Here is a 27,546-nt window from a genome sequence, read left to right as displayed (position 1 = left end):
TCCAAGTTCACATGAAGGGAAATTATATATTTTTCTTTTTTAAAGGAGAGGACAAATAAACCCATTGTTTATTCGATACAGAGATTCACAGCACACAAACTATCCCACACATCGGGCATCTATCAGCGTCAAATGAGGGTCATGTAGCGGGGGTGTAAGTAACTGGTTCACTCAGGAGTATGGCCATGAACTAGGGTTCAAATTATTCTTAATCAGATTTTTATGATAAAGATTCAATTATTTTGAGTGTTTGAGAGAATATTAAATATTTCAAATATTTCAGGAAATACTACTTTGACTAAATAATCCCAAGTAATGAACCACTCACTAGTTTTGCCCGTCCCTTTCAGCTGTTTTCATCATAACTGGAATTTGCTCAAAATCCATGATTATTAATAATACTGCTCTTCTCTCTAAGAGATGTGCTGAATGTTCTGTGGACCGTGATTTGGGATTATTTTGTCAAACTTGCTTATTTACACATTTCAACACTTTGGCAATTCCTTACTAATGTCATTTTAAAGATGTGAAACACATTTAAAGTTTGTATAGCTGTTTCAAACTGTAAAAGACAACTCAGTTATTTCACAGAGGAAACATGTGTTCGGTCCAAAATGTCACCTCATGCACCTCATTCAGTCTTTTCTGTTAGAATAATTTTAACTTACAGACAAAGTGGTTCAAATGAAGACCATGTATATAACTGGGCACCGAAGGAAACACCAGAAGATTTGTTTAGGAACCTGCACGGCTCAGAAAGCTCCTGATCAACGTGTGTTCAAGGTTCAAAAGGCAGGAAAGAGAAATCATTTCTAGACAGTGACTGGGCGCCAAGAACTATTTCCACATTTGCATATTTAACCATTTCCCTCCATTTCTAAACCAGCTTCAAGTGAAGACTCTCAGTTTCCGATCAACTTGAACATGAACTGTTTCCTCTGGTGGTTGTTGGATATCACAGTGCTGCTCTGCATTTTGGCTTCCAGGCCCCAACATGTCCATTCACGCTCAAAATAAATACACAGTGTCATTTTTTTGCGTTTCATTTTCCATCTCGGCCTCTGATCCTCGCCCAGTGGAGGCAGCATGAAGAGTTGCAGCTTTAGATTTTCCCACAGAACAAACAGCACCAGTTGCATTCACACAAACAGGATCATATAGTAGAAAATACTGCATGTATTTCATTTCTTTAAAAGGAGAAAGGTATCGTGTGTATTTCTTATTGTTAACAAATCCCACGACAAGACCAAGACCAACGAACTGATCCTAAACGTATCAGCTTGATAAACCGATTCTGGGCCAAAGACCTTTGTCCAAAAACTATATTGATGATATCTCACTTTGCAAAGGTTTGGTGCCTGAATGGTCCAATGAAGAGTCTGAGACAGACACACACTCTTTTAAACATATGCTGGAGCTTCAACGTTCTGACATGTTTCTCCTTTCTGAGAAACATGGACATTGTTTTTCTATTAATCCAGATCTTCAAACGGCCTCAAGTGAATACACAACTTCCTCTTGTTTTTGTTATGTTTGCTAAAAGTTAGCCTGTGGTTCTATCAATTTGCAATGCAATCACAGAAATGTATGATTTGTGTAGCATGAAGGGGCTGGAACGAGGAAGCAAACATATTTGAGGGACCTTTGATTTTGGTTATTTTCATGTGATTTGCCATCCGTAAGAAAAATGTAGAATAATTCTGGATTCATCCTTCTATGAAAACTTCAAACTGTCACTTTTTTTCATCAACTATCAGTTTGAGAATAACTTTCTTGTTTCTCCTCAGCGTGAAAAGTTTTTCTTGTTTTAGGTCGTCTCACTTCCTCTGTCAATCTCCAGTCAGGAATTTAAACACGAAAGAACTAAACATTTATTTTCAGCCTCGATGTATTAACCACACATTCATTTCAAACATGTCTTAAAAAAGACACTTTTCAGTCTCACACATTGAATCCAGCGATGTGATGTTGGCATCAGAGTTTTTCAAAGGACGCTGCGAAAGAAAACTGTTTTTTTAATTTCAGTTTTTTCCGTCAAAAGTCAAAAACACAAACAAGACGGATCAAATTCAAGTAAACACAGTCGCTTCTCTTCTTCTTCCTTCAAGCACATTTAAAAGTCACGATTTCACACTTTGAATTGACTGAATCTGTGAATCTGAAGAGCGTCGACAGCGTCTGAATCGTCCTCATTACCTGAAGGGAAACATCCGTCCTGCTGTTAGAAACTATTAGAAATGCAGCGGTCCTGTCCGTACAGTACACACAGGATGAGAGCGTGATTCTCTGTGCTCATATTTACAATCCTCTGCCTCAGTAACGTCTCCACATCATCCGTCCAAACCCGTGACGCCCCTGGAGGACAGTCACCTTCCTGTTGACCCTGTGAAACGGGACATGATGCGTCCATTGTTGTAGTAGAACCTGCTTCCTCCTCCTCCTCCTCTTCGTCTTCACTGTCCTCCCGCTGTGCACGGTCACAGAGCGGAGACTTTCACGATGTGGCAGCCAGCTGAGCTAGTTGTGGTCTGGATGGTCTGGATGCCCGGGGCCGCAGGGTGACCAGGTGACGGCCTCCTGTGTGAAGGCCCGTGGAGTCCGTCTCCGTCAGGGCTCAGAGCCGGCGGCGTCGGGAGGCTGATGATGGCCGTGGTGATCCGGCCGCTCTTGCAGTTGATCCGGCCTCTGTCACTGGTTTTCTGGTTGAGGGTTGAACGACTAGAGAGGAGAGAAACTTTACATTGAGTCATGTTGAAGGTCACGCTGCTCATGTGTTATTTTACTTGGGTTTTCCATGGTCGAAACGTATTCAATCTATTAGAGCACCGCTGGTTTTATTAATGCCAATAAACTGTGAATGATGATGAAAGACGCATCGCAACTTCCTGTTGTTGTATGAAAACGTATCTTAAACATCTCAGGTACAGGTGTTTTCATATATTTTCTATCTTGATGACGATTCAAAGTGCTTTTCAAACAAGACGATGCATGAATGGACGTGCTGAGAGGACTGCTGGGCCTCGGCGGATGATTGTGCTGTACTGAGTCATTTTTGCATCTTGAATGATTTTGAATGGGCTCTGATTCATGTTCCCTCTTCTCCAAGGCTTCAAATGGTTTTTGCTTTTCTCAGTAAAGACAGTTCTCTGTTCTTCATACTGGTTTATCTTTTTTGAAACGACTGGTGAAACCCACGGCTAAAAACCGAGAGCAGACATTCAGAGCTATTTGATGTTCCAACAATGAATTGAAAAGACAACACTTTGGCAACAAGAGACAGCTTTCAGGTCTTAGATCTTATTTTTTTAAAGGGGAAATATTATGAAAATTCCACTTTTGTAGTGATTCTACACGTTAATTTGGGTATCTGGCATGTCTACCATCCCAAAAACTCTGGAAAAAAACAACTCCCACGATTTGTTGTGGTTCCTCTCTGTCAGAAACGATACGCTAGAGTGCGTCGAATGGGATAACGACTGAAATAAACGTCATAGTCACACCGTGCCCATGTAGGGAGTCTCGCTACATGGCCTTGGACGAGCGAGCTAACGCTAGCCGGGGCTGCGCTGGGGCTATCTCAGCCAGGCTTCGGACCACCTGACTCAGGTTCAAAACAAAATGGTTGTCAGATTTTATCTTCGTCTCCAGTAGCCATATTTCGACAGAGGTAATGGATAGCTACAAATCTGGGCGCTTGTATCTTGTGAAGGAGGGAGGGTGAGGGGGGGGCGGGGCACTCAAAACAAGTCAATCTGAGGAGGGCTGTTTTAGACAGGGTAAAAAGGTGCTGTTTTAAATGATCCTTGTGGTATTTTGACCAAAATATGTTACAGACATTTCATTAAGACCCCAAGGAACCATATCAAATGGGCATAATATGTCCACTTTAAGGGAACCGAATGTCATTCACCATATTTAACTGATCCTCAAAGTGGAAAATATTGTGGCAGCTCAGCTTTTACCTCCCTCACAAATTCGGTGTCATTAAGTTACCAATCTCCTGATCCTGTGTGTGTGTCTGCTGTTGAACTTCACCTGGCTGGGTGTGTCGGAGCGTCACCGCCCTGCATGTGGATGGCGCTGAGCTCCTGCAGGGGGCCGTGGCGGGTCATGGGTGTGCTGGCGTTGGGCAGAGCAGTGATTCTCTTCGCCCTCCGGCAACAGCAGGTGCAGGCTGAGCTGTCGTGGCTGGAGGTGGAGGTGGAGATGGAGGGGCTGCGTGAGGGGTACGTCTGCAGCGACGTGTCCAAACAGTTCTGCTCGTAGATCAGCTCGTCCACAAACGCATGAGCCTGGAGAGAAGAGACGGGACGACGGGTCATGGAGAGAAGAGGAGAGAGGGAGGAAGAAGAGAGGACAACGAGCAGTAAATAAAAGACAGACACAAGGGCGTCCATCCCCGGAGTAATACATCAAATTCTACAAATAAATAGACTGCACCAGATAATTAATAGTGATTATAATAATAACCTAATCGTAGAAGAATCATTTAAATACTGATAAACATTCAAGCCAATTTAATTTATTTGACTGCAGGGCAGATTCACTGAATCCCTGTGTGTGGATTAAACACTGTGTATAAGTGGAATGTGTGGAACTGGCTTGTGAACCTCGTGAAGTGAGATCAACATCTTTCTGTGTAATTAAACTCCCTGGAGAATGTGAGATGTGATGGAGGATTTGGGAGCTGCAGGGTAAGAACAGTGTGGATGTTATAATTATTTTATCATGGTGCAATTCTTAAATGACGATGACTACATATTTATTGTATAACACCATGAATGAATATGTAATTATCTACAAACAGACACAAAGTATCAAGGTGAACGTGTTGTGACTGTAGTAATGTGCACTCACAGTTGTTTTCTCCAGACAGTGCAGCAGGTGGTGGTGTTGGCTCTCTAACAGAGACATGGACTTGGCCAGCTTCTGCTCATCCTCGTCTGTACCCTGACACACACACAGACACACAGACACACACACAGACACACACACAGATTAGTCAGGACACTGTTGGCGTCGGGCCGTCACTGACTGAAGGCACTCAGTAACTTTGTGGACGTGGATAACTCGGTGCATATAAACATGTTGCGTCTGTGCTACTTCCTGAGGAATCTGAACATCAGTAATGAAACTCATTGATTCGATTCTTTCCTTTCTCCCCATGTGCCTCATTCTCTGCAGAACCCTCTTGCTTCATGCTTGTTGATTTCACTCTCATTCCCATTACGAGGAGGTAGCCAGCGACTCCTGCTTTTGGCTTTCAAATAATTTACTGGCCAATTACTGACATTACAGACCACATCTCTGCTTGGTGTGAATTGATCTCTCGGCCTTGGGCCAGCAGAGGCAAGTGCTTTGTTTACAATACATTTCCTCTGTGGGTCCTCTCTTGTGTCATTAGCTCTGTTATTACCTTTGGTTTGGTAAGCCCGCCCCAAGTGACCTCCTCTCACAGCTTATATTAACTTAATACATACATTTTCAAACTATGAGGTTGCCAGCTCTTACTTATCCTCTGAGTAGGTACCACTGAGTGATATTTAACGCTGCAGGCAGCTGAGCAGTTACTGATGTCTGAGCTTCAGAAAGAGGAAAAACAGCCGAGTTGAGGAAAAAAACGAGACATAAACTTATGGAGCCCTTCTTTTTTTTTTCTCTTCCAAATGGGACTTGGTTTCAAAGCTCGGGCTCCGGTAAAGCTTTGTCTCCAAGTAATCACAACTGCCAAATAACATGAAAACTGAAAACAAATTAATTCTCTCCCCGCAGTGCACATCGTCCCTCAAAGGATTCGGGTAGGAGGCGATCCAGCCCAAGGACTCATCATTCAGATTCCGCACACATGAACAATAGAGAGATGTAAGCAGGAGAACACTACGCCCCTCTGATGTCTCAATGTGTGGATTTACCCTCTGGCAGAGACGCCATCAGAGATATTCCCTTCATCTAGAGAGTGAGGCTCAGTTCTTCATCATGAGGGAAACGAAGCTGATCTGCTCCTTGAGCCTCATCACGTTAACGCAATCACAAAGATGTGGCCGCTGAGGAGGGGTAGTACATTAATGAGAGCAAAGTCAAGTTACGAGAATCTTTATTCTTATGTTAGTGAGAATAGATACAATCTGTCACTGCACATTCTATGTACTTTTATAATTCATTGTGGACATTTTAAAGTTTCTAATATTGACAAAATATTTAAAAGTTTTGATTTCTGTGGCTTACCCAGTGATAATAATCAAAGTACTTCATCAAATAGTCTGTATCCACAACTAATTCATGTTCCCACATTACCACCTCAGTTCCAGATCAACCATCATTACTTTTCTGTTCTTTTTCTTCTGTAAGATCTTTTTGTAGTGAGTTAAACAAAGGACGCCTTCCTCTCTCATGATGACTCTGGTTTTTTTAGGCTTCACAGCAGCCTGACAGTTTTAACAAGATTTCAAACCATCCAGGGAGGTTTTTCTTTTTCAAAAACATGTTTCACAGGCAGATCTGTGACTTAGATTAAACGCAACTCCCGGGAGAAATTAAAACTTTGAATCGTAGTATTCAGTCCCGGATCGACGGTGTTCGGCTGACGGATGTTTTAAACGTCAGTGTGCACCTTAAAAATCAAATACTGTCATTCATCTGTCCTGCTCTTTGATTTGTAGAAGTACCCACAGCGAGACAGGCACCTTGATGATGAGACTTTTTCAGTAATGAGAAAAGTCAGGAAATGTATTTTTTAAATGAGAAATAGTTAATATCGTTGCACAATGTTGTGACCGTGATATTGTCCAGCCGTCGCTCTGATGCCCTGGAAAAATGTCGCTGTCGCAAAAGATGCGAAAATTTCCACTTCACTGAATTTCCATTTCATTGCTGATTCACTTGGTTCACTTCAAGAGTTGTTATTCCTGTAGTTCGACTTGGTATGGGTCGGTCAATCATTTAATTTTCTGTATTGGTGACAAACACTTTCATCAATCAACAGTTTGTCGACCACTCTTCCAGAAAATGTAATACTAGAGGATTTTATCCATATTTTATCCTCATTCCTATAGCTGTGTTGATTAACTGCCATTTTCTGGTTCCTCACACAGGAACATGATCCATCCCGGCAGAAATCTCAACGCTTATCTGCTGCCAGTGAGCACAACACCAGACCTGTTTGAATCACTGGACACAAATCGGTGAAAGGTGAACATTTTATAAAGAGAACCCAGATAAGAGACATTGGATTTGATGATCAACCAATCACCCTCTATGATAATGAGTCTGCCATCTGGGCCACAAATGAGGAGCTGTCGAAGGCGCGGGCGGGCGTCCAGCATGGAAAACTGAAAAAGACCCGCAGTAAACTTCTAATTCAACTATAGGCAATGAGAGGGACACTCACTTTGTCAAATTTACCCACTCACTCCCACTGCAGACCCACGCAGCGCGACCGACTGACTGACAGCAGTGACACCGGCATAATTTGATGTGCCAGGACGCTGGCAGCCTCATCACAGGGACGCAGAGGGATGGGGGTCACTCAGCACTCACAGATGGCATTTATATGATAATTCTAACCACTTCCAGACACCCATGAGCCTTCACACTGGACTCGATTAGATCCAAATGGATTTTAGTAACCATCTGCAAGGGGGGGGTAGAGTGTGTGACTGAAAGCAGGAGTGATGGAAGGCATGGGAAGGATATAGGCAATTTGCTCATGCATTACCAAACACATTTTTCCATGGGGGTGACAAATAAAAAAAAAAGAAGAATAAGAGAGGAGTAAAAGTTGAAGAAGAACAGTGGTGGATGGTTGATGAACATACGGAGAACAATGTGACATTTGAGGTAATAGATATTTGGAAGCAGGGAGTTGGATTATAGGATTGACTTTAATATGTGCTAATAGGATGTAATTAGCTTAGCCTATAGCGTAAAAACTGAATTAGGGGTAAAGCTAGCCTGGCCCCCCCAAAAGTTCAAAACTACACTAAAGCTAATCTCTAAAGTCTAATAACTAATAGGGCTGGGCAATTAACCAAAAAAGTTATCAAAACCGACATATATAAGCTCAAACCGACTTAATTTAGCTAATTTCGGTTAATTCGCTCAACAGTTTCCCCAATGCGTGCATTCACTGTCGGGTTTAACATTTTGAATTGATATCAGGGTCGGGTTTAGTTCAGTCACGATGGCTGATCTACTTTTACCCCTTTGTCAGACTCAGGTCGGATTTCAGATGAAAGCAGAATGCCTGTCATGTTCGGGTAAAGCTCGGTTTCATTTCTCTCCCTCGGTCGGGTTCAGACAGAAAAGAGTGGCCTGACCCACATTCTAGTGTTCGTGCCCTGCACTGCCTCACTGTTCACTGATGGAGCTATGCCACTTGGCTCCAGCCTCTTCTAATGCACTAATAGTGTAATTATTACCCAAAGCTTCTCAGCAAGAAAACAACTGTGGAAACGATATCTGGTGTCTGCAATTGCCTCTTTCACTGACTCGGATTAAATCAAGTCTGGGACTGAAAGATTTCCAGGTAAAGCATTTAGTGTGATTACACTGATAACACCCACACACAACTCCTCTGCTTTCATCTATGTTTCATCTCTGGCCCGTACAACAACAAGTAGTAATGGCTCCAGCCTCTGCTGCTCTTTTATTGCCTCTAAATAATTTTTTAATGATCCCTCGGTTAATTATTGCAGTAATTGTTTGTCGTTTTGTATGTGTGCGTGTGTGTACAGATGCTGGTGTGTGTGTGTGTGTGTGCGCTCTGCTGTTGTGATGTTGCTGCTTCCACCGTATTGAGTAGCAGTGAGCTGAAATAATTAGTAAATGGGTGTTTGACAAGGAACAATTTGACAATCTCTCATGCTGGATTTCATGTCATGTCATTTTTAATGAACACATTTGAAATTACTTCCTGGTAATCATCTCGCCCACTTTGCTGTTGATGGTGGAGAGGGTCAGAGGTCTGTCTCACCGTCAGCTCCAGCAGCTCGTTGATCAGCCCGTTGCGTTTGCTCTGGATGAAGGCGTTGGCGCTGCTGGACTTGGCTACTCTTATCCTGGCCAGCCTGGCTTTCTGGGCGTGGGAAGAAAAAGAAGAAGAGGTCAGCGTGTCAGACTGGGTGGGAGGGAGGTCACAGAAGATGACTAACGCCTTATTTAATGGTGAAAATCTGCCAACTCATCACCCTAACTGTGTAGTAGTCGCCCCAGATACTACTGTACTGCTCTTCCCACCACAAATCATTCTTTAATGCACGAGATAGGAACTACAGAGAGCTTTTCCTGTCTGTTATTGTATTTTGCTATTTGGTCTATTGTGTTGTGTGCATCTTTGAACAGGAATCCTCCATTTGTTGCCTTTTTTCAGCTTTTTTTCCATTTTTCTGTGTTTTTCATTTGAGTTTCTTGCCTGCATTGAGTGTCTCGGGACAGAGGCTGTTCACTGGATTCGGGCCTGAAATATTACCCGACGACATTCAATAGATGGGCGATAATATGTTGACACCAAAACAGTGAGCCCATATGTGATTGTCAAACACTCAATTCCCCAACCATGGGCATTAATGTGCTGCTGGAACTGCCTGCACTCTTCTGGGAAATCTTTCCACAAGATTTTGTAACCTGGCTGCAGGCTGCAATTGATCCCATTCAGAGCAGTGGTGGTGTTGTGCGACAGGGTCCGACTCGCAATTTGTGTTCCCGTTTCTCCCAAAGGGGTCGAATTGAGTTCAAGTCTTGGTTTCGTGCAGGTTAGACGGGCTCTTCTACACCAAACTCTTTAATGTATTTCTCTATTGACCTGGATTTGTGTCGTACCGAAACACAAGTTGATCAAAATTACCTATAATATCACAGGATTTTGGCTTTTTCTCAAAGGATGAAGAAGAGCCAAAAGTACAAGTAAGAGGTGGAAGACTAAATCCGAAATGATGAAGGCAAAAAATATCAAACATCCTTTTAGCTTTTGTTCGGAATCACATTTTGTTCAGAATCAAATCTTTAACGCTGTTTCGATCTTTTAAAGCTTTAGACCGTTGGACAAAAGACGTCTGAGAATTTCACCTTGGAGGAAAGAAACCTGCAGTGGACATTTTTTCTATGTGTCTCATACCACACTTTGCCAAGTGTCAGATTAGTCAGTGATTAAACTACAATACATGTCTTCAGCAAGGCCAAACAGTCCACTAGGAAAACACATTCTAAGTCACTAGATACAGATTTTTATTTATTGCACCTACTCATAAATACCAGTCCCCTAAATATGCCAGATTTTTTCATTACAGATAATTTGCAGCACCAAATGTGATGGGTAATATCCTGACTCACACTGTGTCATCCACCAAGTTTCTCTATATTCATTTATATATTTTTTCATTTTAACTATTATATTCTGTTACGTCTGCATCATCTTGATCCATTAATACCATGTTATTTTACAATGCTACAGTTTTTTTAAAAATAATTATTTCATATGGACCCCAGCAAGACTATAACAAACTCACACCAATGAGGTTCCAATTAAATAATGAAGAATCTTGAAACAAGTTCCAGGGCCCCTCAGTTAAACCTGTCAAACCGATCTCTTTAAAATGAGACACTGAAGTTTTAAACTGAAACATAAATGAATACCCAAATCAAACATTACAATAAATTTACAAAAAAAAGAGGAGAAACTACACTGGACATTATAAATCTAATATGGTCCAAAGTGAATGAAACCAATGAGGAACACAGCTAATGGATGGTTTTCTGCATTAGTGCGTATTCTGCTATTAGAGGCTGAACAGTTTTTCACGAAAAAAGATTAAATTACCCTTTTTAAAACTTTTGGACATAGTGTACATTCTCCTTTCTGAGAAGCAATAGAAAAATGATAGACCCTTTAATAGTACAAATATGAGAACAGAAAGGAGTGAAGGACACAGAGAGAGACAAGCTGGAAATGAAAGAGAAATCATACCGAGAATTGCGAGAGTGTATGTGATATAGCTCGGCCTCAAGTGCTTCTGGACGCGTAAGATGAGAGACGTCTTTAACCTTGTCCCACCGCTTCCTCTCTCCCTTATAAATGCATTTGAGAAACATGAGACCTGTGGAGCAATATCGACTTCCGAGGCGTGCATCAAAAGTAATGGAATTAGCTCGGATACCTGCGAATGTGTGAAAAGCCCGAGACGGAGATGTAATAATAACGATTGTGGATGGACGTGAGCGGTATGTGAAGCGGAGAGCAGAAGGGGAACTTCTCGGCACAGCTCTCGTTAAAGATTGAATAAGCTCAAAAGTGAAAGCGCTGTTATGAGCTGCCTGATTTTCGTATTGATCAAAGCCTCATTTCGACCCAAAAACATGAGGGCAGAACTAATTGTGCGAGAGCAGGAGCAACTGGTTGCATCGACGCTGAGCCCAGGTCTCGTCACGGAAACCTTTATTTTTTAAGCGCATTCTGAACTGATGAAATACTGACTTTGTCCTGTTTCGAGTTTTGGCCAAATCAAGTTTAATCACGTTCAAAGTGTTGAGGCAGGTTTCAAGGCACAATGATTTAAGATCAACTCCCCAAATGACTCATGAAGGTTTCACAGGAGGATCAATATCAGCAGAGAAAGTTATTTATCTCCGACCGAGCTCTACAGTGTCCATTTTAGAGCTTTTCATGACCTCCAAATACTAATTACCTCCGCCAAGCAGGTTATGTTCCCACCCCAGTCCATTTGTTTGATGGTTAGTAGCGTAAATATGACATTTTAGAGTTTATTTCTTCAGCGACACGTTCAATTTGTTAAATGTTTTGTAGGGCTATCAGTTATCCAACCAAATTTGTAAACATTTATATCTCAGCTTATTAACTCCGCCAAGAAGGTTAGTCTTCAGGAACTTGTTGGAAGGATGCGATATGGGTCATCAACATTTAGTTACAAATCCATTTCTAATAGAATATCTAATGGGTGTTGATAATAAAAAAAATCTGCAGGACTTAAATCTTTTAGTGTGATACTTGGTGAAGTTGGATTGAATTAAAGGAGGACCATTGAGCCTTGGTGCAGGTATGTGCTCAACAGTGTGTCATAGTCTTGTCACTTAAAGAAAAAGCTTGAACATAATGACACAAAGATGAGTACCTTTATATTCAATGAAGGCAAATTGCACACACTGATGGATCCATGGGAATTGGTGTAAATGTCAAAGCGGTTTGCTTTTGCTCTCCCTATCTCCTCCCACTGTGTGGATCTGCGCTACAATTTAAAGAGTTCTTTCTTGGCCCACATCTCGTCTTTCTGACAAATTTAATGGAAATCTTTTCAGTCGTTTTTGCGTAGTCGTGCTGATAAAGAGACAGACAGGGCTGAATACACAACCTCCTTGAAAGAGGTAATGATTTAGATTTTGTCTATTTATGTTAGCATTAGAAGTATGATATTTTTACAGAATGATGACAGGAATATGTCAGCATTTTAGTTTAAAATCCAAAAAGCATTTATCAGAGCTCATATCTAAAAGTAAAAGACTAAAGTTAAACTCTGTCCAAAGCCTGGTGATAATGGAATCTCATAATTTGACTTTCTGGTCTTGGTCTCTTGGTTGAATGAGCAAGTCAAGTCATTGTGCTCGAACATTGAACAACCCTCTGTCGTACAGTGAGACAGCCAGTGTGCAGCAGTCCAGGGAAAAAGGCACAAAATGTTCACTCTCCTCAGACAAGTGAGCCTTGAAACTACTTCACATCGAGACCTTTCCCTCCTTATTCTTTCTTTCTTTCTTTACCCCAATCAGCCTCTGTCACTTCTCTCTCCTGCGACTGCCTCCTCTGCGTCCACCTCCTCTCTTTTCGCTCTTGTCTGTCTTTTCTCCGCCTGCTTCCATCGCCTCGTTTTGACCTCAAGTCCAAATTCTTTTCCACCGCTTTTTACCCCCCCACTCGTCAAACCTGCCATCTCTCAGTGTGGTTCCACTTGACTTTGCTGTTCCATTACGAGTGTGACCTCAGTCCATTGACTTCCGCAACGCTCCCCGACACCCTGGTGGTGAGTCTGCCGCACCGGTGATTTCAGCAGGAATAAAAAAGAGACCTGTCGTCTCCTTCGGGGGGGGGGAAGAAGAGACACTGTACTCCGCTCTGAAGAGACACACACTAGAGGATTTAGTATAGGGGACGACTATCGCTATACCTTCAATTTAGATTCTCTGGGACGATGCGACAGGGACATGAGAGGACCGTTTTGTAAACTCAAATCCCCAGATGTCTACGTAAGTGTAATGGGAGCCTGGAGCAGCCTGTTATTAGAGGAGCATGAAGAGGGATGAGACCAAGGGAGGATGAACATACAAACAGGGTTAAATCTCATTCTCTCCCTCTTTTCCATGTCTTTCTGTTCTCAGCATCGTTCTGTTGGGAAAAACAAAGACCACTTATGGCGATAGTAGCGGGGGTTCTGTGAATCGGTGAATGAAAGTGACTCACACGTGCTGACTTAATAACCTTTTGTATCTGGGGTAATTACTAGATAAATACCCAGTAAGAACAGAAAATTACACAGAGCCGTGGAGCAAAGCAGCTCCTCCTGCACACTGAGCGACAGGTTTAATGTGCACCTGCGAAACGTGCCACACTCTCCTGGATGGGAAAAGCTTTCCCTCTGTGCAAGGAGATTATAGTGTTTGGAGTATTTAGAGCGGCAACCAACCATTATATTTCCAATCGCAGCATAATATGCAACTTTCTATACAGTTGTTTTTTTTGTATGAATTCATACCAACATGAATTAATTTATGTATTCCACTCATACATTCCGTTTCTGGATCTTGATCAAAAATGCTTAAAAGCAACTTCTGTATTGACGGTAGAGCTTGATTGGTTGGCTTTTATGTTTCCTGAAATGCTACTTTTACTTTATAGAGTATACAATGCAGAAAAGATGTGCATTCATGATTACAAATTTTCCCTGAACAAATTTTATTTTCTATATCCAAGTTCGTCATATCTGGTTGTATTCCTTTACTTATATATATTTATTTCGTTTGTAATAAAGTTAATGATTAAACTGTCAAATGAACACAGAGGGAGAACAGAAAGGAAGGAAGAACAGAAGAATAGGAGTAATACACATATCTCTTTGTTTCCCTCTTTTCCATATATATATATATATATATATATATATATATATATATATATATATATAGACGGATGCATTCTCAGTATCAGATTTTGGATAAAATGTGTGAAACGAGTGATGGTCCTTATCCATGTTGGCTTCAATCTGTAAACTTTGAATCTTGGTGTTTATGCCAGCAGAAGTACAACCGTCCTTAAAATGTGAAAAAATAAAACATTACAATTAAATTAGATTACAATACAATAAGAAATGGATGTTATGATTATAAATTATAAATGGCTAAATGCACCTTTCTCACCAATTGTAATCAGTTTGAGTTAATGCTGCGACCCGGTCACTGCCCAGTCTACTGTCTCTACCTGAGTGAAGGACCAATAGTGGCCTGATGCATGTGTCATGTGAAAGGCTCCTCCATGACCACGGCATAAAATAAAAAGTTGCATTAAAACGTTTAATTTGTTTTAATTTTCATTGAACAGCTCAACCATGTTTTTGTAAATGAATTCCTACTTGATAGCTGCTGATGTGTTTCTCCTCTCACTGATTTAATTGGACGGGTAAGCCCCAAGGAGCCGCTAACGCTAAAAGAACTTCATTAGCAGGAGTATTACAGATGAGTTTTACTGTCCCGTAGTGTTCTGAGACAGGTTTTACAACCACAGCCAAGAATGAGGAACATTTCTAAAAAAGACTTCAAAACACATATAAAATAACAGTTTGTAGCGAGAACACCTTCAATGTCGGACATGGTTGTTTAGATGTTGTATCTGAATGTGAATATTACACCTGTGTGGCTCCTGTAGCCAGTCAACAAGTAAATTACATCCTCACATCACTGCAAGTTTTATATGGAGGATGAGTCTTAACAGTCTCATCAGTTTCTTTAGATTCTATGCCTCACAAGCTTCAGCTCCATCTGGGTCAAGTTACCTGGATGAGAACCGGTGCTGCCAGGTTACAGAGACCAACATCCCTATGGATTCAAATAGAAATGTCCTCCTCAATTCGATATCAGCAGCTGCTCTAACTTAACATCACTCTTCTCTCGGGTTGCAGAAAGGTCAATCTCACTGGGTGAGTAGTGCTGTGAGTGGATAGCTAACGTTTGGTACTTGGATCTGAAATGTGTTTGAGAGCGACAGGGAATGTGTGTGTGCATGTGAGCCAGGAGAGTGTGTTAATGTGGGTCTGCAGGGAAACAAATCCTGTCTATGTGTGGTCTGGTGTTTAAATGTGGCTCGATTTTCAGCTCTTACATGTTCCATCTCTAATCAGTATCACCTTTTTTAAGTTTGTAAATGTGTCGTCTGTACATGTTGTGGCGAAAAAAAGAAAAGTCCTCTGTAACCACTGCCATTATTATAATGATGAATATAAAAAAGGCCATTGAAAGGTTTTTCAGGCAAAACCATTAGCATCCACCCACCCAGAGTTTTTAACACTTCAACCTCCCATTCACTCTCATTAGCTTGATAATGTCTAATAATCCTGCCACTTTGGTGTTTTGAAAAGCGTGCACTCTTAATGGCCAGGTTATTTGCATGTGCACATGCTCAGTGGCGCACACACATATGTGACCTGCACACAACCTTCGACCGGGCCTATGAGCAGGTGACGCAGCCGAAGACTGTTACCTTCTGAGCACGGCGTTTGTCCGCTCTCTGGTTCTGGTGGTAGATCCGGCTGAAGTTGGAGACGATGACCGGGACGGGCAGAGCGATCACCAGCACGCCGCTCAGGGAGCAGATGGAGCCGAAGATCTTCCCGGCGATGGTTTTTGGCACCATGTCCCCGTAACTACGGGTGAGACAGACGAGAAGACACGAGTCGGATTTACAAGGTCTGTTAACATCCACTTATTTTCAACAAATAAAAAGTAAGATTAAAAAACAGTTATAACAAAATACTGCAAACTACAATGTCACCCAGTAGAGTGCAAAACCTCAACCAAGGCCCAACGGTGTATTCAATCAAGCTTCATCGCTAAAAGGCCACAGCTACACATCGTGAGCTGGAGGGGAAAAGTAGGCAGCAGCTATTTATGTGAAACCTGTTTGATTTAAGGCAGTTTTACAAAATGAACAGAGAACAACAGACCTCTTTAGAAAACACTGCTTCATTACTAAATCTAAGCTTTAATTTGAAGTGTAACTTGTTTGATTTGAGGCAGTGTTACCAAATCTAGAGCAGGTGGTGTTTGCCAACAAAAAACATATTGTGTGGTGCGTAAAACAGAAACACAAGACGCTCAGAAAGCTTCAAGCCAAAAAAAAACTTTACTCTCTTTAACCAATCAATTACAGAAATATTTTAGTGCATAAAAAGGAAGTATGGAACTTTCAACCATTGCAAAACAAGGCACACCATGAACACACAGTGATTGCTGCACATTTTCTTTGGCTTGGAGAAAGAATTCACCATGGTGTAATGTTCTGAAAAAGTTACCGCTTGTTATTTCTTTGGTTTTGCTGCTACCATACAGTTGATGACAAAAACCTACACCTCAAAGAAACCTCATTCAAATCTGCTAGATCTAGATTTTTATTTGAATTTGCATCAATTCTCATAGATGTCAGTATCTAAATATGCCTCATCAAGATTCTTTATTATTTTATGAGAAATTAAACATAACCTTATTGGTGCTTTTTGGGTTTATTCCTAAGATTTTTTCAAAGACACCATATATGGAAAAAAAGAGTATCAGTATTTAAATACGCCTCGACAAAGTGGAGCTTGTTTCACACCCTGTAGACAGAAATGCATTTCATGCTGCCTGCCACTCATCAGAATACAGAGGAACAGTAAGTGCTCTCATTTCAGGAGCAGGCCGGGGTTCATGCTGCAAATCACCTCAGTGAAAAAAACCACAATCGTGTCTCATCCTCTTATCGTCACAGTAAAGTCTTGCATACTTACAGCCAGTTAGCATGGCTTGTGTTGTTAGCATATCATGTGTATAGCTCAGAGACTGTATAAAAAAATTTGTGCAGTGGGTAGTGGTGGTGGTATTTCACAAATCTGCTGAAACCTTCTATTATATCATTTCAATGAGAACATAATAACAGGCTCTACAATCGCCACACACAACCACCAGCGAACAGAAACATTTCCCTGATCTTACTTTGGCAGTTTTAGTTCATTGTAGTTACTCCAATACCTGAATCTAAAAAAGTGTTTCAGCTACAATAAAATCATCCATCAAATTAAAAACCACGCACTGGATTCGATACATTTAAAAAGCAGTTGTGCACCACACCTGTCAGTGAGGACACAAAGTAGTTCCTTTCAAATCACTGCTCTCCATAGGATCAAACTTGTTTTTTTAATATAGGGAGAAAACAAACATTAGGATTCATTCAGCTCTGTCAGGGTATAACAAGGCCCTGGCAGTGGGATCCAGGGACAGGAAGAAGGTTTGACTCACTGGCCACAGCTGTGATCCCTGTTGCCGTGTAGTGGAACAAATCGATTTAAAAAAGAGAAAAACATCGAGTTGTAGGGCAAGCGTTTGAGTGGGTGGGAAAAGATGCTAAAAGTCGTCTCCTGGAGAGGCTGCGGGCGTCACGTTGGAGGAGTGTGATGGGAAGTTATGTTTTCTGGAGCACGATAGGTGCCGGTTTTTAGAGGAAAACACAGCAATTAGAAAAAGGGGCGGAGACGACAAGCGGTTGGAAGAGCGCCTGTTCTACATGCGAGCAATTTCCTGGAGCGCCACTTTAACAACACAGATCGAAAAACAGTGGTTTGACTTTCATCCTCAAAGTTTGACTAAAACACTTGCTCTTGTCACAAACACATTTATTTCTCTTCCTCTTCAATGCGTTCTCGAGACAAGAGACTCTTTACAGGTAAGCCCCCCCCCCCCATGCTCTGTTGACCATTCTTCTGCCCAGACTTGGGGCGTTGCTAGCTTTTACACTTTTCTGACTGTTTTTTTGGGCCAAACCTTCCCAATCTGGATCGCTGAAAAGCGCCATAATCACCAGACTTACCTACCTCCTGTTTACTACCCACAAACCGGAGAGCAGGGGGATCGGGACGAGCCAGGCCTTCTGCTCCGCGAGAATAAACACGTTGGAGAGGGAACGCGATATCGCTCGAATCCTCTTTCAAAGAATAGAGACAAACTTTCTCAGTAGAGATGATGCAGACCATAACTAATGGCACAAATGAGCTCAACAAAGCGGTTTCTGTTCTTTTTTAATAGAAAAAAAGATTGACTGGCTTTGATCACTCACCCTTTCATGCAGAAGATGTATTGATAAATGAACAATTATTATCCAGTCATGGTTTTTTTTATCTTAATTTGGTAGGGACATCTTTGGATTTCGTAAAGCTTGAAAAGGTTGGAGAAAGGTTACGAGGTATTCTAATCTGAAGAGTTTGAAATCATCAACTAATTAAATCCCGTCAGGATCAGGGAACTTCTGTTTTCTGTCTGATTGAGCTTTGTCCTGATCTGGAAAATCAATCAATCAATCAATCAAATTTTATTTGTATAGCCCATATTCACAAATTACAATTCTGACACTCAGTTTAGTTGAACCTGAGATAATATTAAATAATCCAAGCACACTGTCTGGTCTTCATCTCCACAGGTTGGTCTCTCTACCTTTTTGTTGCTTGGGTGTTTTTCTGTACAATGATCATCCAATTAGTGTTTGTTTCCCGTATTAATTAACATATGATCAGCCACAGTGATGATACTGAGATTCTACCTGGTGCATGAAGCCTTAATTAACTTATATGACCCTATTACAGACATATCATTTATGTTTGCAGATATGAACACATTGAAATGAACTATGCAGAAAAGATGTGCATTTATATTTACATTTTACATCAACGATATGTTTATTTTCTTCAATTAACTTCTATGTAGTCAGTTGAATATATGTTATCTTTTTTTCTACCGTTATACACAGTGAGGTTAAACTGTAAAATATCAACAAGCCTTTGGGTTCTCGCTGCAGTTGCCAACGAGTTCATCTCACAGCCTGACGCGTCTACCTGACTCAAAATGTGTTGCTAAAATGTTTGTGTTATGTAAACTCTTGTCATATTAAATAAGGACCTCTGACACAAACTAGTGTGAACTTACCAGCAGGCTGATATTAAGGGGAAATATATTCAGGTTGGGTCAGTTATGTTGGCTGGTTGATGCTTTACATGCTTGTCTATAATTAGTGGAAATGAGTAATGAGCAAATGTGTGAGGAACTCAGTGCAGCTGCATTATCTGTATCAGGCTTGGTTGAGTTTGGACTATAATATCAGCTTTTCCTCCATTGTGCCTTGCGAAAAACTGCACTATATCAGAAATGTTTTACTCCTTAATATCAGCATCTGTACCTAAAAAAAAAACATCTTTCCAGCTCTAATCTTTGTTCATCAGAGATATTCAAGATCCATTCAAGGTCAGCCTGCTTGTTTTTACCTCTGTGTGAAATGAAGGATTTCAACATTTAAATCTTATTCTATTATGACTGTGGACGCTTTGTGTGATGCTGACAGACGTACGAGTGATGAAAAGAGGCTTGAATCCTCTCGAGTTTTTAAATAAAGTTTGCAGCAAAAGAGAATAGATTCTTATTTCTCCACCAAACTCCATCTGAAAGTCACTCTTTTTCCCCTGGATAAAACTTTTTTAGCTTCTGGCAGGCTGATGTGCACTGTACAGGAGGCACAAAGTCAAAAATAGGAAGGATTATTAACAAGCGATGGAGACTTGACCACAGGGCTTGTTGTTTTTGTGGCTGAGTCCTGCTCCTGGCTGCCACACAATCAGACAAATGATTCCTCAGCCTGCTGCGCTCTCTGTCTGTCGGCTGATGAGACGTGACACTCTCCTGGCTGTGACTGCTTTGTTATAACAATGTTTGATAATTCACACCCGCTACCACGTCTCAGACATCAACACAACTGCCTCACGGTGTGTGAGCTCACAACGTGGGGTCATATTTAAAGGAGCTCAGCACTAAAACACTGATGAATCATTATTACTCTGATTATTGTGATTACTTTTATATCAGGACAAAAGAAGGTCATTCTTGAGTCGGCCCCTCGTGCGGAGAGGTAATCACCTGTTGTGCCTTTTTCTCATTATAACATTTAAATTGTAATCAAGAGGTCGTCTTAACACAGATCAGACGCTCTTCAGTTTAAAGCTCTGTAAGAATTTTAATTATTTTTCCATTAACTCATGTCCAAACTAGAATAGCACTCAGTGGAGCGCAACAGTCTCCTTATGAAACCACAGTTAGATGTGCAAACCCCGAAATCTGCACCAAAGTGCCAGAATCTTTTTATGTAAACACATGAATTATTTGCTGGGAAATCAGTGAAATTAAAATGGGCCAAAAAAGTCCCAATCTAACTATATTGATTGGTTCTTTCTTGGCCCGTATCCCTTCCTTTCTCCAGGTTTCATGAAAATTCGGATCAAACAGAGTAAAACTCATCGCTCACTGACTGAAGCTGTGCAGCATGTGTTACAATCCTACTCTACAACTGTATGTACTATATATAATGTAAGTGTTTGCCACTTTGCATGTTGTTCTAAACCAAAACATCAATCTGGATTCATCTATTTGGAGATATATCATATTTTTTTATAATTATTATAATTTTGTGAGGCATTCCAGCTATGGTAAGTATGTAGAGTACTTTGAATAAACAGATATAAATTTGGATCACTTTCTCTCAATTCACTTGTTTACTGTTTTACATGAGCAGCACAGCTTCCCAGATCATCTCACCAAACGCCATTCATTTCTGAATGGCAGTGTAAAAAAGCCTCACTTTCAGTACAGACAAACATACGCTGCCTTACCTGCTTCCCACCACTGTCAGTTTGTCTCGTGATGGTGTCCAATGAACTGAATTTCTTGTTACACTTGACATATGAACATAAAAGCTGTGTGAGCCCCCCCCCCCCCACGACAGATACAATCAAACCGTGATGCTACGCAATGATGCAACAAGGTACAAAACACAGCAGTGGGGCTATGTCTCCGCTACATGATCTTCGACAGACATTCATTATTTAGCTTTTCCCATCTGCTACAGTTAATGCAGAGTCCTAAATCAGTTGTGAAGGGATTTACTTGTGTGTTTTATCTTTTTCCAATCTCCTGCTTGTTGAGCAGCTGCAGTATGTGAATGAACGACCTGCTCGTCATAGATCTACGATGGGCATCAGAACAGAGTTGGATTTTTGCATCAAAAAGAAAGTGCGACACATTGAATGGTGGGATGCAGAGCTGAAAGAGTCAAACCAAGGTAAACTTATTTAACAGCTGAGATGAACTTTAAAAACAGCTATAAGACAGAACCAGTTTTTACTTTAGTATAATTCAGGGCCTGTACTATTTGTGTTTGACCGGTGTAAACAACTTTCCCTGTATTCGGTCCGTCCTCATCAGTTCTTGTCTAATCTTCGATCTCCATGTCCCCGCTACATGATCTTCGACAGACATTCATTATTTAGCTTTTCCCATCTGCTACAGTTAATGCAGAGGCCTAAATCAGCTGTGAAGGGATTTACTCAGTCGTGTGTTTCATCTTTTCCAATCTCCTGCTTGTTGTGCTGTGAATGAACGACCTGCTCATAATAGATCTACAATGGGCAGCAGAACAGAGTTGGATTTTTGCATCAAAAAGGCAGTGCGACACATTGAATTGTTGGCCAGTGTAATAATGACAGTTACATGACTCATTTAATTTGTTTTACACATTTAAACAGCCACCAGCTTCAAAACAGTTTGATCCTTTCATGTTCTTTGTCTTTTAAGGATTAACTGTAACAGTTTTATACAAATGTCCTTAATTGTTGCTAAGCTTCTGAGTCCTGATTGCTTTTTTGTCAGAGACACATTTGCTGTGTGACGGTGCAGATTATTAGGGGATCTCTTTGCATGATGTTTTTTAATCTTCCCTGAATGTGAAGGGCTCTTCCTTTACCCTGATTCAAGCAGGATTGGATCATCTCATTGTACAGACAAGTGCAGTTTGAGGACGTGACAGAGCGGACTGACATTCTCCACATGTGTGACCATTTGAAACACGTAAAAATGATAAAGAATTGTAAAGACTCGCATTAAAACATCAAAATGAATGAAAATAACAAATTCTTCTTTTTATTTCCCACCAAGGAGGTTATGTTTCACCCCTGTCTGTTTATTTATCTGTTTGAAAGCTATTTTCTTAGTTTTTGTTTGTTGGAACTGTTTCTCTATAATTCTTAAGGTCTCGACCTTACTTTGGAAAGTGCCTTGAGATAACGTATGTTATAATTTGGCGCTAAAACATTACAATTCAACTGAAGTGAAAAACTATTAAACATATTTCCCTTAAACCTGATTGAAGGATGAGAGAACCCATTCAGTTCGGGCACAGATTCGCACAAAGGGGCAGATTCTTTTCAGAAATAGGGCATATTTTGACATTTTCATGGATTTCCGAGGAAATAATTAATCGATCTTGATAAAAAAAAAAAGAACAGGCGTATTCATGGAACTGACATATATGTGTATGCAATTTGGTGCAGCTTGATTGACTGTCGGGCCTTATTGGCGGTGGTATGCGCTCTAGTGCCTTTAGTTTAATACTTGATTTAGAAAGATGATTTGTTTTTCTTTCCTGACGTAGGTAGGTGAGGAGAACTGGCATTTCTTAAATCTCACAAAGATCTCAAAGTTATAATCCTTTCGATTCGAAGCCCCATTTTGATCGCGCATTTCTGTTTGTATGATTTTACCTCCCTGATATTATCCACCCTCACTCTTCACTGCCTTCACGCTGTACCGGAGCTGTGTTAAGTTACCGTTCATGCCGAACATTTCCCTCCTCTGCTGCTTCACCTCGAAAGGCAGAAAATATATATTTTTTTTTTCACTGGATATGTTTAAAATATTGCAGCATGAAATCCGATCTCAGCTTGTGGAGATGAAACGTGCTTTGATTCAGCTTCACTATGAAACGGGAACAAAGCTGCTGATTAAAGAGTTGGACCTGTATAGTAAGTTATTAGTTTGTTGTTTTACTAACACAAAGAAAAGATTACACAAAGTCAATAGCAAAATAAAATGATGCAATTCAAATGGTATGAAAACTACACATACAAATTTATTGTGCATTTTCAAGTCATTTCACTGATTAAAAATCAATAGCAAAGTTGCTGGCTGAACTTCAAATTAATGGACATAAACATACACTTCTCTTTGCCTCCAGGTTAAACAGCGTTCACAGGTCAAACACATCCCTGCGGCTGCACTGCTTCACCCATCACCACACATTTACACACTCTCCTCTTGTCTCATCAGTGCAGAGACGACACAGAAACCAATCTGCAGAGAAAGTGAACGTGAGGAGTGGCTGACATGACCATCTATCTCGCGGGACTGCGAGGGTTCACAAGCTGCTGTATTGGACATCCACACACACAGTCTCACCCCTGTTTTCTGCTGAATGTGGCAGGAAAGGGGGGGTGGGGGGGGGGGAGGAGGCTGGGACGGGATTAAACGGGAGGAAAAGCAAAAGCCTGATGTCTGTTATTACGCGCTGGGATGTGAGGGATATGGGATATTAGGTTGTGTGACCTGCTGCCACTGGGAAAAAAAGCACCATCCATCATGACCTTTGTGAGCTCCGGTATGGATTAGAGGCAGCGCTAGTGCAACAAGGAGACTCGACATCAAGGGCAAAGCAGTCTGCCACAGATGGCTGCAGAAAAAACACCTAAACAACAGCTAGTTTATCTAAAAGCATGAATACAAAACCCGGTTCAACTGAGGTTCATTGTCGGCCAAATGATGATGAATGAGAGAGCAACACCTGCACAGTAGCAGAAAACAAAAAAACAACTGTGAATTAGGTCACTCCCCCCCCCCCCCCCCCCCCCCCCCCCCCCCCCCCCCCCCACCAAATACGTGCTCAGGAAAATTTCCCCTGAATAAATAAAGATTAACACTTTCAACTCAACTTAATATTCACACAGCTACAGTGTACAGATGCTGCCTGGTAATGTCACTGTCCTCTCCTGGGTTATTCATTTGTTTTCCCAGCCAGTTTCCTGCTGATGGTTTGGTTTGTGAATTTTAAAGAAACTGTCCTTCATTAACACAACAACCTGATTTGAAATCACAGCTAGTTGAGTTGATTATTGCTAATAGACGAAGCCTTATAAAGCAGAACAGTCTTAGATAATATACGTGATGCTTTTAAAATAATGGTAAAGGATTAGCAGCTCAATCAATAATGTCCACCATGTCTGACTCTATCTCACCATTAGTTTTTATGTTTTCATTTGAGTCTGTTAACTGAATGTGACTTCATTTTCTGTTTGTTTATTCCCCTGCAAACTCTTATTTGTCTTGAGAATTATAAAATGCCTAAATCTAATTAGATTCATTAAATATTTGGCGTTTAAAATCGCCGATGTTTCTGAAAACCAACTTGATTCAACACTGTTTGTTTTTCTGCTGGGGGTAGGGGGGTGGTGGAGGGATTCAGCTTAGAGTATTTTATTTATATATATATATAAATACTTGGCATCAGAACAATTCAGAAGCTGTTAGGAAAATTCTCACACACCAGAGATCGCCTGAGGGTTTTTATGCAGGAGCTCTGAATGAATTCTCTCATCCATCTCTGCGACTGTCACATTACCCCGACCTCCCCCCCCCATTCATCCGTTTGTTATCTGTTGCCTCGCTGACACGTTTTGGCATCTGACTTCATATTGTATTACACTTCTCCTCTATTCCTGCGACTGTACGGCTCAGTGATGACACCACTTCAGCAGCTGTAATATCTTTTCCTCTCTGTGCCTCCTTTACTATGACGACTGACCGGGCTGAACTTTGTAATGATATAATTTCCTCATTAGCAGCAGCAGGAGTTTAAGCCATGCAGGCCAAAGTGCTCCTTTTCACTCTTTGTGAACAAAGGTTTCCCACAAATGGAACCGAGCAGGTAACATAAGAGAGTGTTTACACAGGAAGAGTTTTATGTGAGATGAACAGCAGCAGCTCTGATGTGTTCAGGTTCAGACACACTGTGGGGTCATCCGTCTTCTGGAAGTACTCAGTTCTAATGACACAATTTTCGATAGGTCATTGAAAAAACACTCATGGTCGTGTTCAGTTCTGTCAAAGGCACGTGAGACGAATAATAGAAAAACTGCTGAAACCTCTATGGATATTCTATAATTAATAAAATGAACTTCTCCTGAACAGGTCGAATCTGACAGTCGTGTGCAAAAAAGGTCTCACAGACAAAAGACCTTTAGGATAATGGAACTCAGAGCACCAAGCTCCACCAAGACCTCGACACTTCCCTTATGAAACCACATTTAAATTGGCTCAACGCGTATTTGTATTTGTATCCACACCACATTTCACACACCCATGTATATCAGTCCCTTATATAAATCAAGTCCATGACTTATTCACTGGAGAAATTGGTGAAAATGTCCCGTTCTCGCAATGTTAAAGAAAGTGTAAACAAAAATCCTGGATCCATTCCAAAATTTAATTGGTTCTTTCTTGGAAAGAAGTTTCCTGTAAAAATCGATTAAGTAGTTTTCGTGTAATCCAGCTGACAAACAAACAAGCAAACACACAAACACGACGGAAACATACAAACAGCACCACCCTGGCCGAGGTAATTAGTTTGTGGTTATATCAGTATAATGCTGCATCGATTTTCAATTCCCCCCCCCCCCATCATGGATTCCATCTCCGAATCGTTGCTGTTTGTTCTTTGTTTGTCGACGCTGCCCGGGCGTCTTCATGGATTTTTTCTCTGTGCTGTCAAACAAGCTTCAGTGACAATTTCAGCTGCACAATCATCAGAAGTAATGAAGCACATTGTATCAGGGATGTGACAGGAAATTCATATTTGTCTCTGGCTCTGCTGCAGAGATGTAGCAGCGTCCGCAGCTCAGTGAAGTGCCGGGGCAGCAGAATATTCAGGGAACAATCAAGTATCACTGCTGAGCAAGGCAACAGGAGGGTATCGACTTGTTTTTTATTGTGATAAAAACTCTAGATTAAAGCTGCTAAACCTCCCTATGGACGCAGACGTTGTCACACTCAATTATAAACACAGCTATAAAGTTCAGTGTCGTTCGATAATAGGATTTGTTCTAAATCACAGTCTCGCCTAACAAAGGATTTACAGTGTTGTACCATATGTACGATGTGAATGGTCGACAGAATTATCAAGGCTCAATAATTCAATGTGTTTGAAATGTTTGAAATGATGAAACATTGGGTAAAGTCTGAGCAAATGTTTGCAAAGACTCTGCAAACGTTTTAATCAGGTGTGTTTGAGTACAAATCCTTCAAATCCTTTTCTGTGCAAAACTTCTTTACATAGCTGAATGAGTCAGAGCCTCTGTTCGGAGTTTCCTTTGTATAAAAACATTCCATTCAAAGACACACAGCAGTATCCACCACACAAGTCTCAGCTCATAGGGCTCAGTAGCCAAAGATTTGATAGGATTAGGTTTGGTATAGCACAATATTGTTTATAAAAATTCTGAACATCTCCTTAGGTCTCTGGAATACTTAACTAAATGCCAGGACACTACGCTATGAAGACATGTATTTGCAGGTCCTGCAAGAACAATAAAACCCTCATTAAAACAAATGAGGGGATTCAATCAACAGAAACGCAAAAATGCTTGTACTTTGAAACGGGTGCAGGAGGTATTGCAAATACTTGTTTGTGACGTATTGAACATTGAAATTGTGGTGAAAGATGATCCACATGCTCTACTCCGAGAAAAAAGTTGAGACCCAGGCTTTTTAAGAGCAGCATGACTCACACGCTGGAGATGTGCCTTAGACGCAGGACTCAAGTGGGCTGTGGGACTGCTCTAACCTGATAGTACAGGCACTCAAATGAAAAGCAAGATGCTCCACGACGCACAAGCAGCGCTCAGGCCTCCAGTGTGGCCCAGGGAGAGTGCAAACCTTCATCAAGACCCAACAGTCGATGAAACTGTATTTATGATACAACTTTTTATTTGGATACACCAGTCCCCTAAATTCAAGATCCATCAATTATTCTCTGATAAATTGACAAAAAAGTGTCTTATCTCACAATGTTAAAGAAAGTGAAAAGAATCTAGGCTCAGCTACCTGATCCAGGTCCAAATTTGAAAGAGTTTATCCCTGACCCATATAGCATCCATCCGCCCAACTTCGTGGGAATCCATCTAGTAGTTTTTGTGTCATCGTGCAAAGTAACAGAGAAACAAACGCAGATGAAAACAACCTCCTGCGGGAAGGTAGGTAACAATGAAAATATAATTTATGTATGAAATCTGATTCACAGTGAAAATACTCTACTAGAGTGAACTCACTCAGCTTTGTTTTCTCCACGTTTATATGTCCCTGAAATCAGGTACTAAACCTGAGTTATTT

At 41.0% G+C, this 27,546-nt stretch overlaps 1 protein-coding gene across 1 annotated transcript in view; it reads right to left on the bottom strand.

The window, feature by feature from the left end:
- Positions 1-2,477: 2,477 nt before the first annotated feature.
- Positions 2,478-27,546, bottom strand: part of LOC128425019 (potassium voltage-gated channel subfamily D member 3-like) — a 77,113-nt gene continuing 52,044 nt past the window's right edge. The window contains exons 2-6 of the mRNA XM_053411503.1: positions 15,749-15,911; positions 8,972-9,073; positions 4,858-4,950; positions 4,036-4,292; positions 2,478-2,718 (exon numbers count right to left, since the gene is read on the bottom strand). Coding sequence (XP_053267478.1) covers positions 2,478-2,718; positions 4,036-4,292; positions 4,858-4,950; positions 8,972-9,073; positions 15,749-15,911 — 856 coding nt within the window. The remainder of the gene's footprint in view (positions 2,719-4,035; positions 4,293-4,857; positions 4,951-8,971; positions 9,074-15,748; positions 15,912-27,546) is intronic.

Source organism: Pleuronectes platessa, chromosome 2 (genome assembly GCF_947347685.1).
Source record: "Pleuronectes platessa chromosome 2, fPlePla1.1, whole genome shotgun sequence".
NCBI classification, from domain to species: Eukaryota; Metazoa; Chordata; class Actinopteri; order Pleuronectiformes; family Pleuronectidae; genus Pleuronectes; species Pleuronectes platessa.
This window is presented reverse-complemented; position numbering and strand designations above follow the sequence as displayed.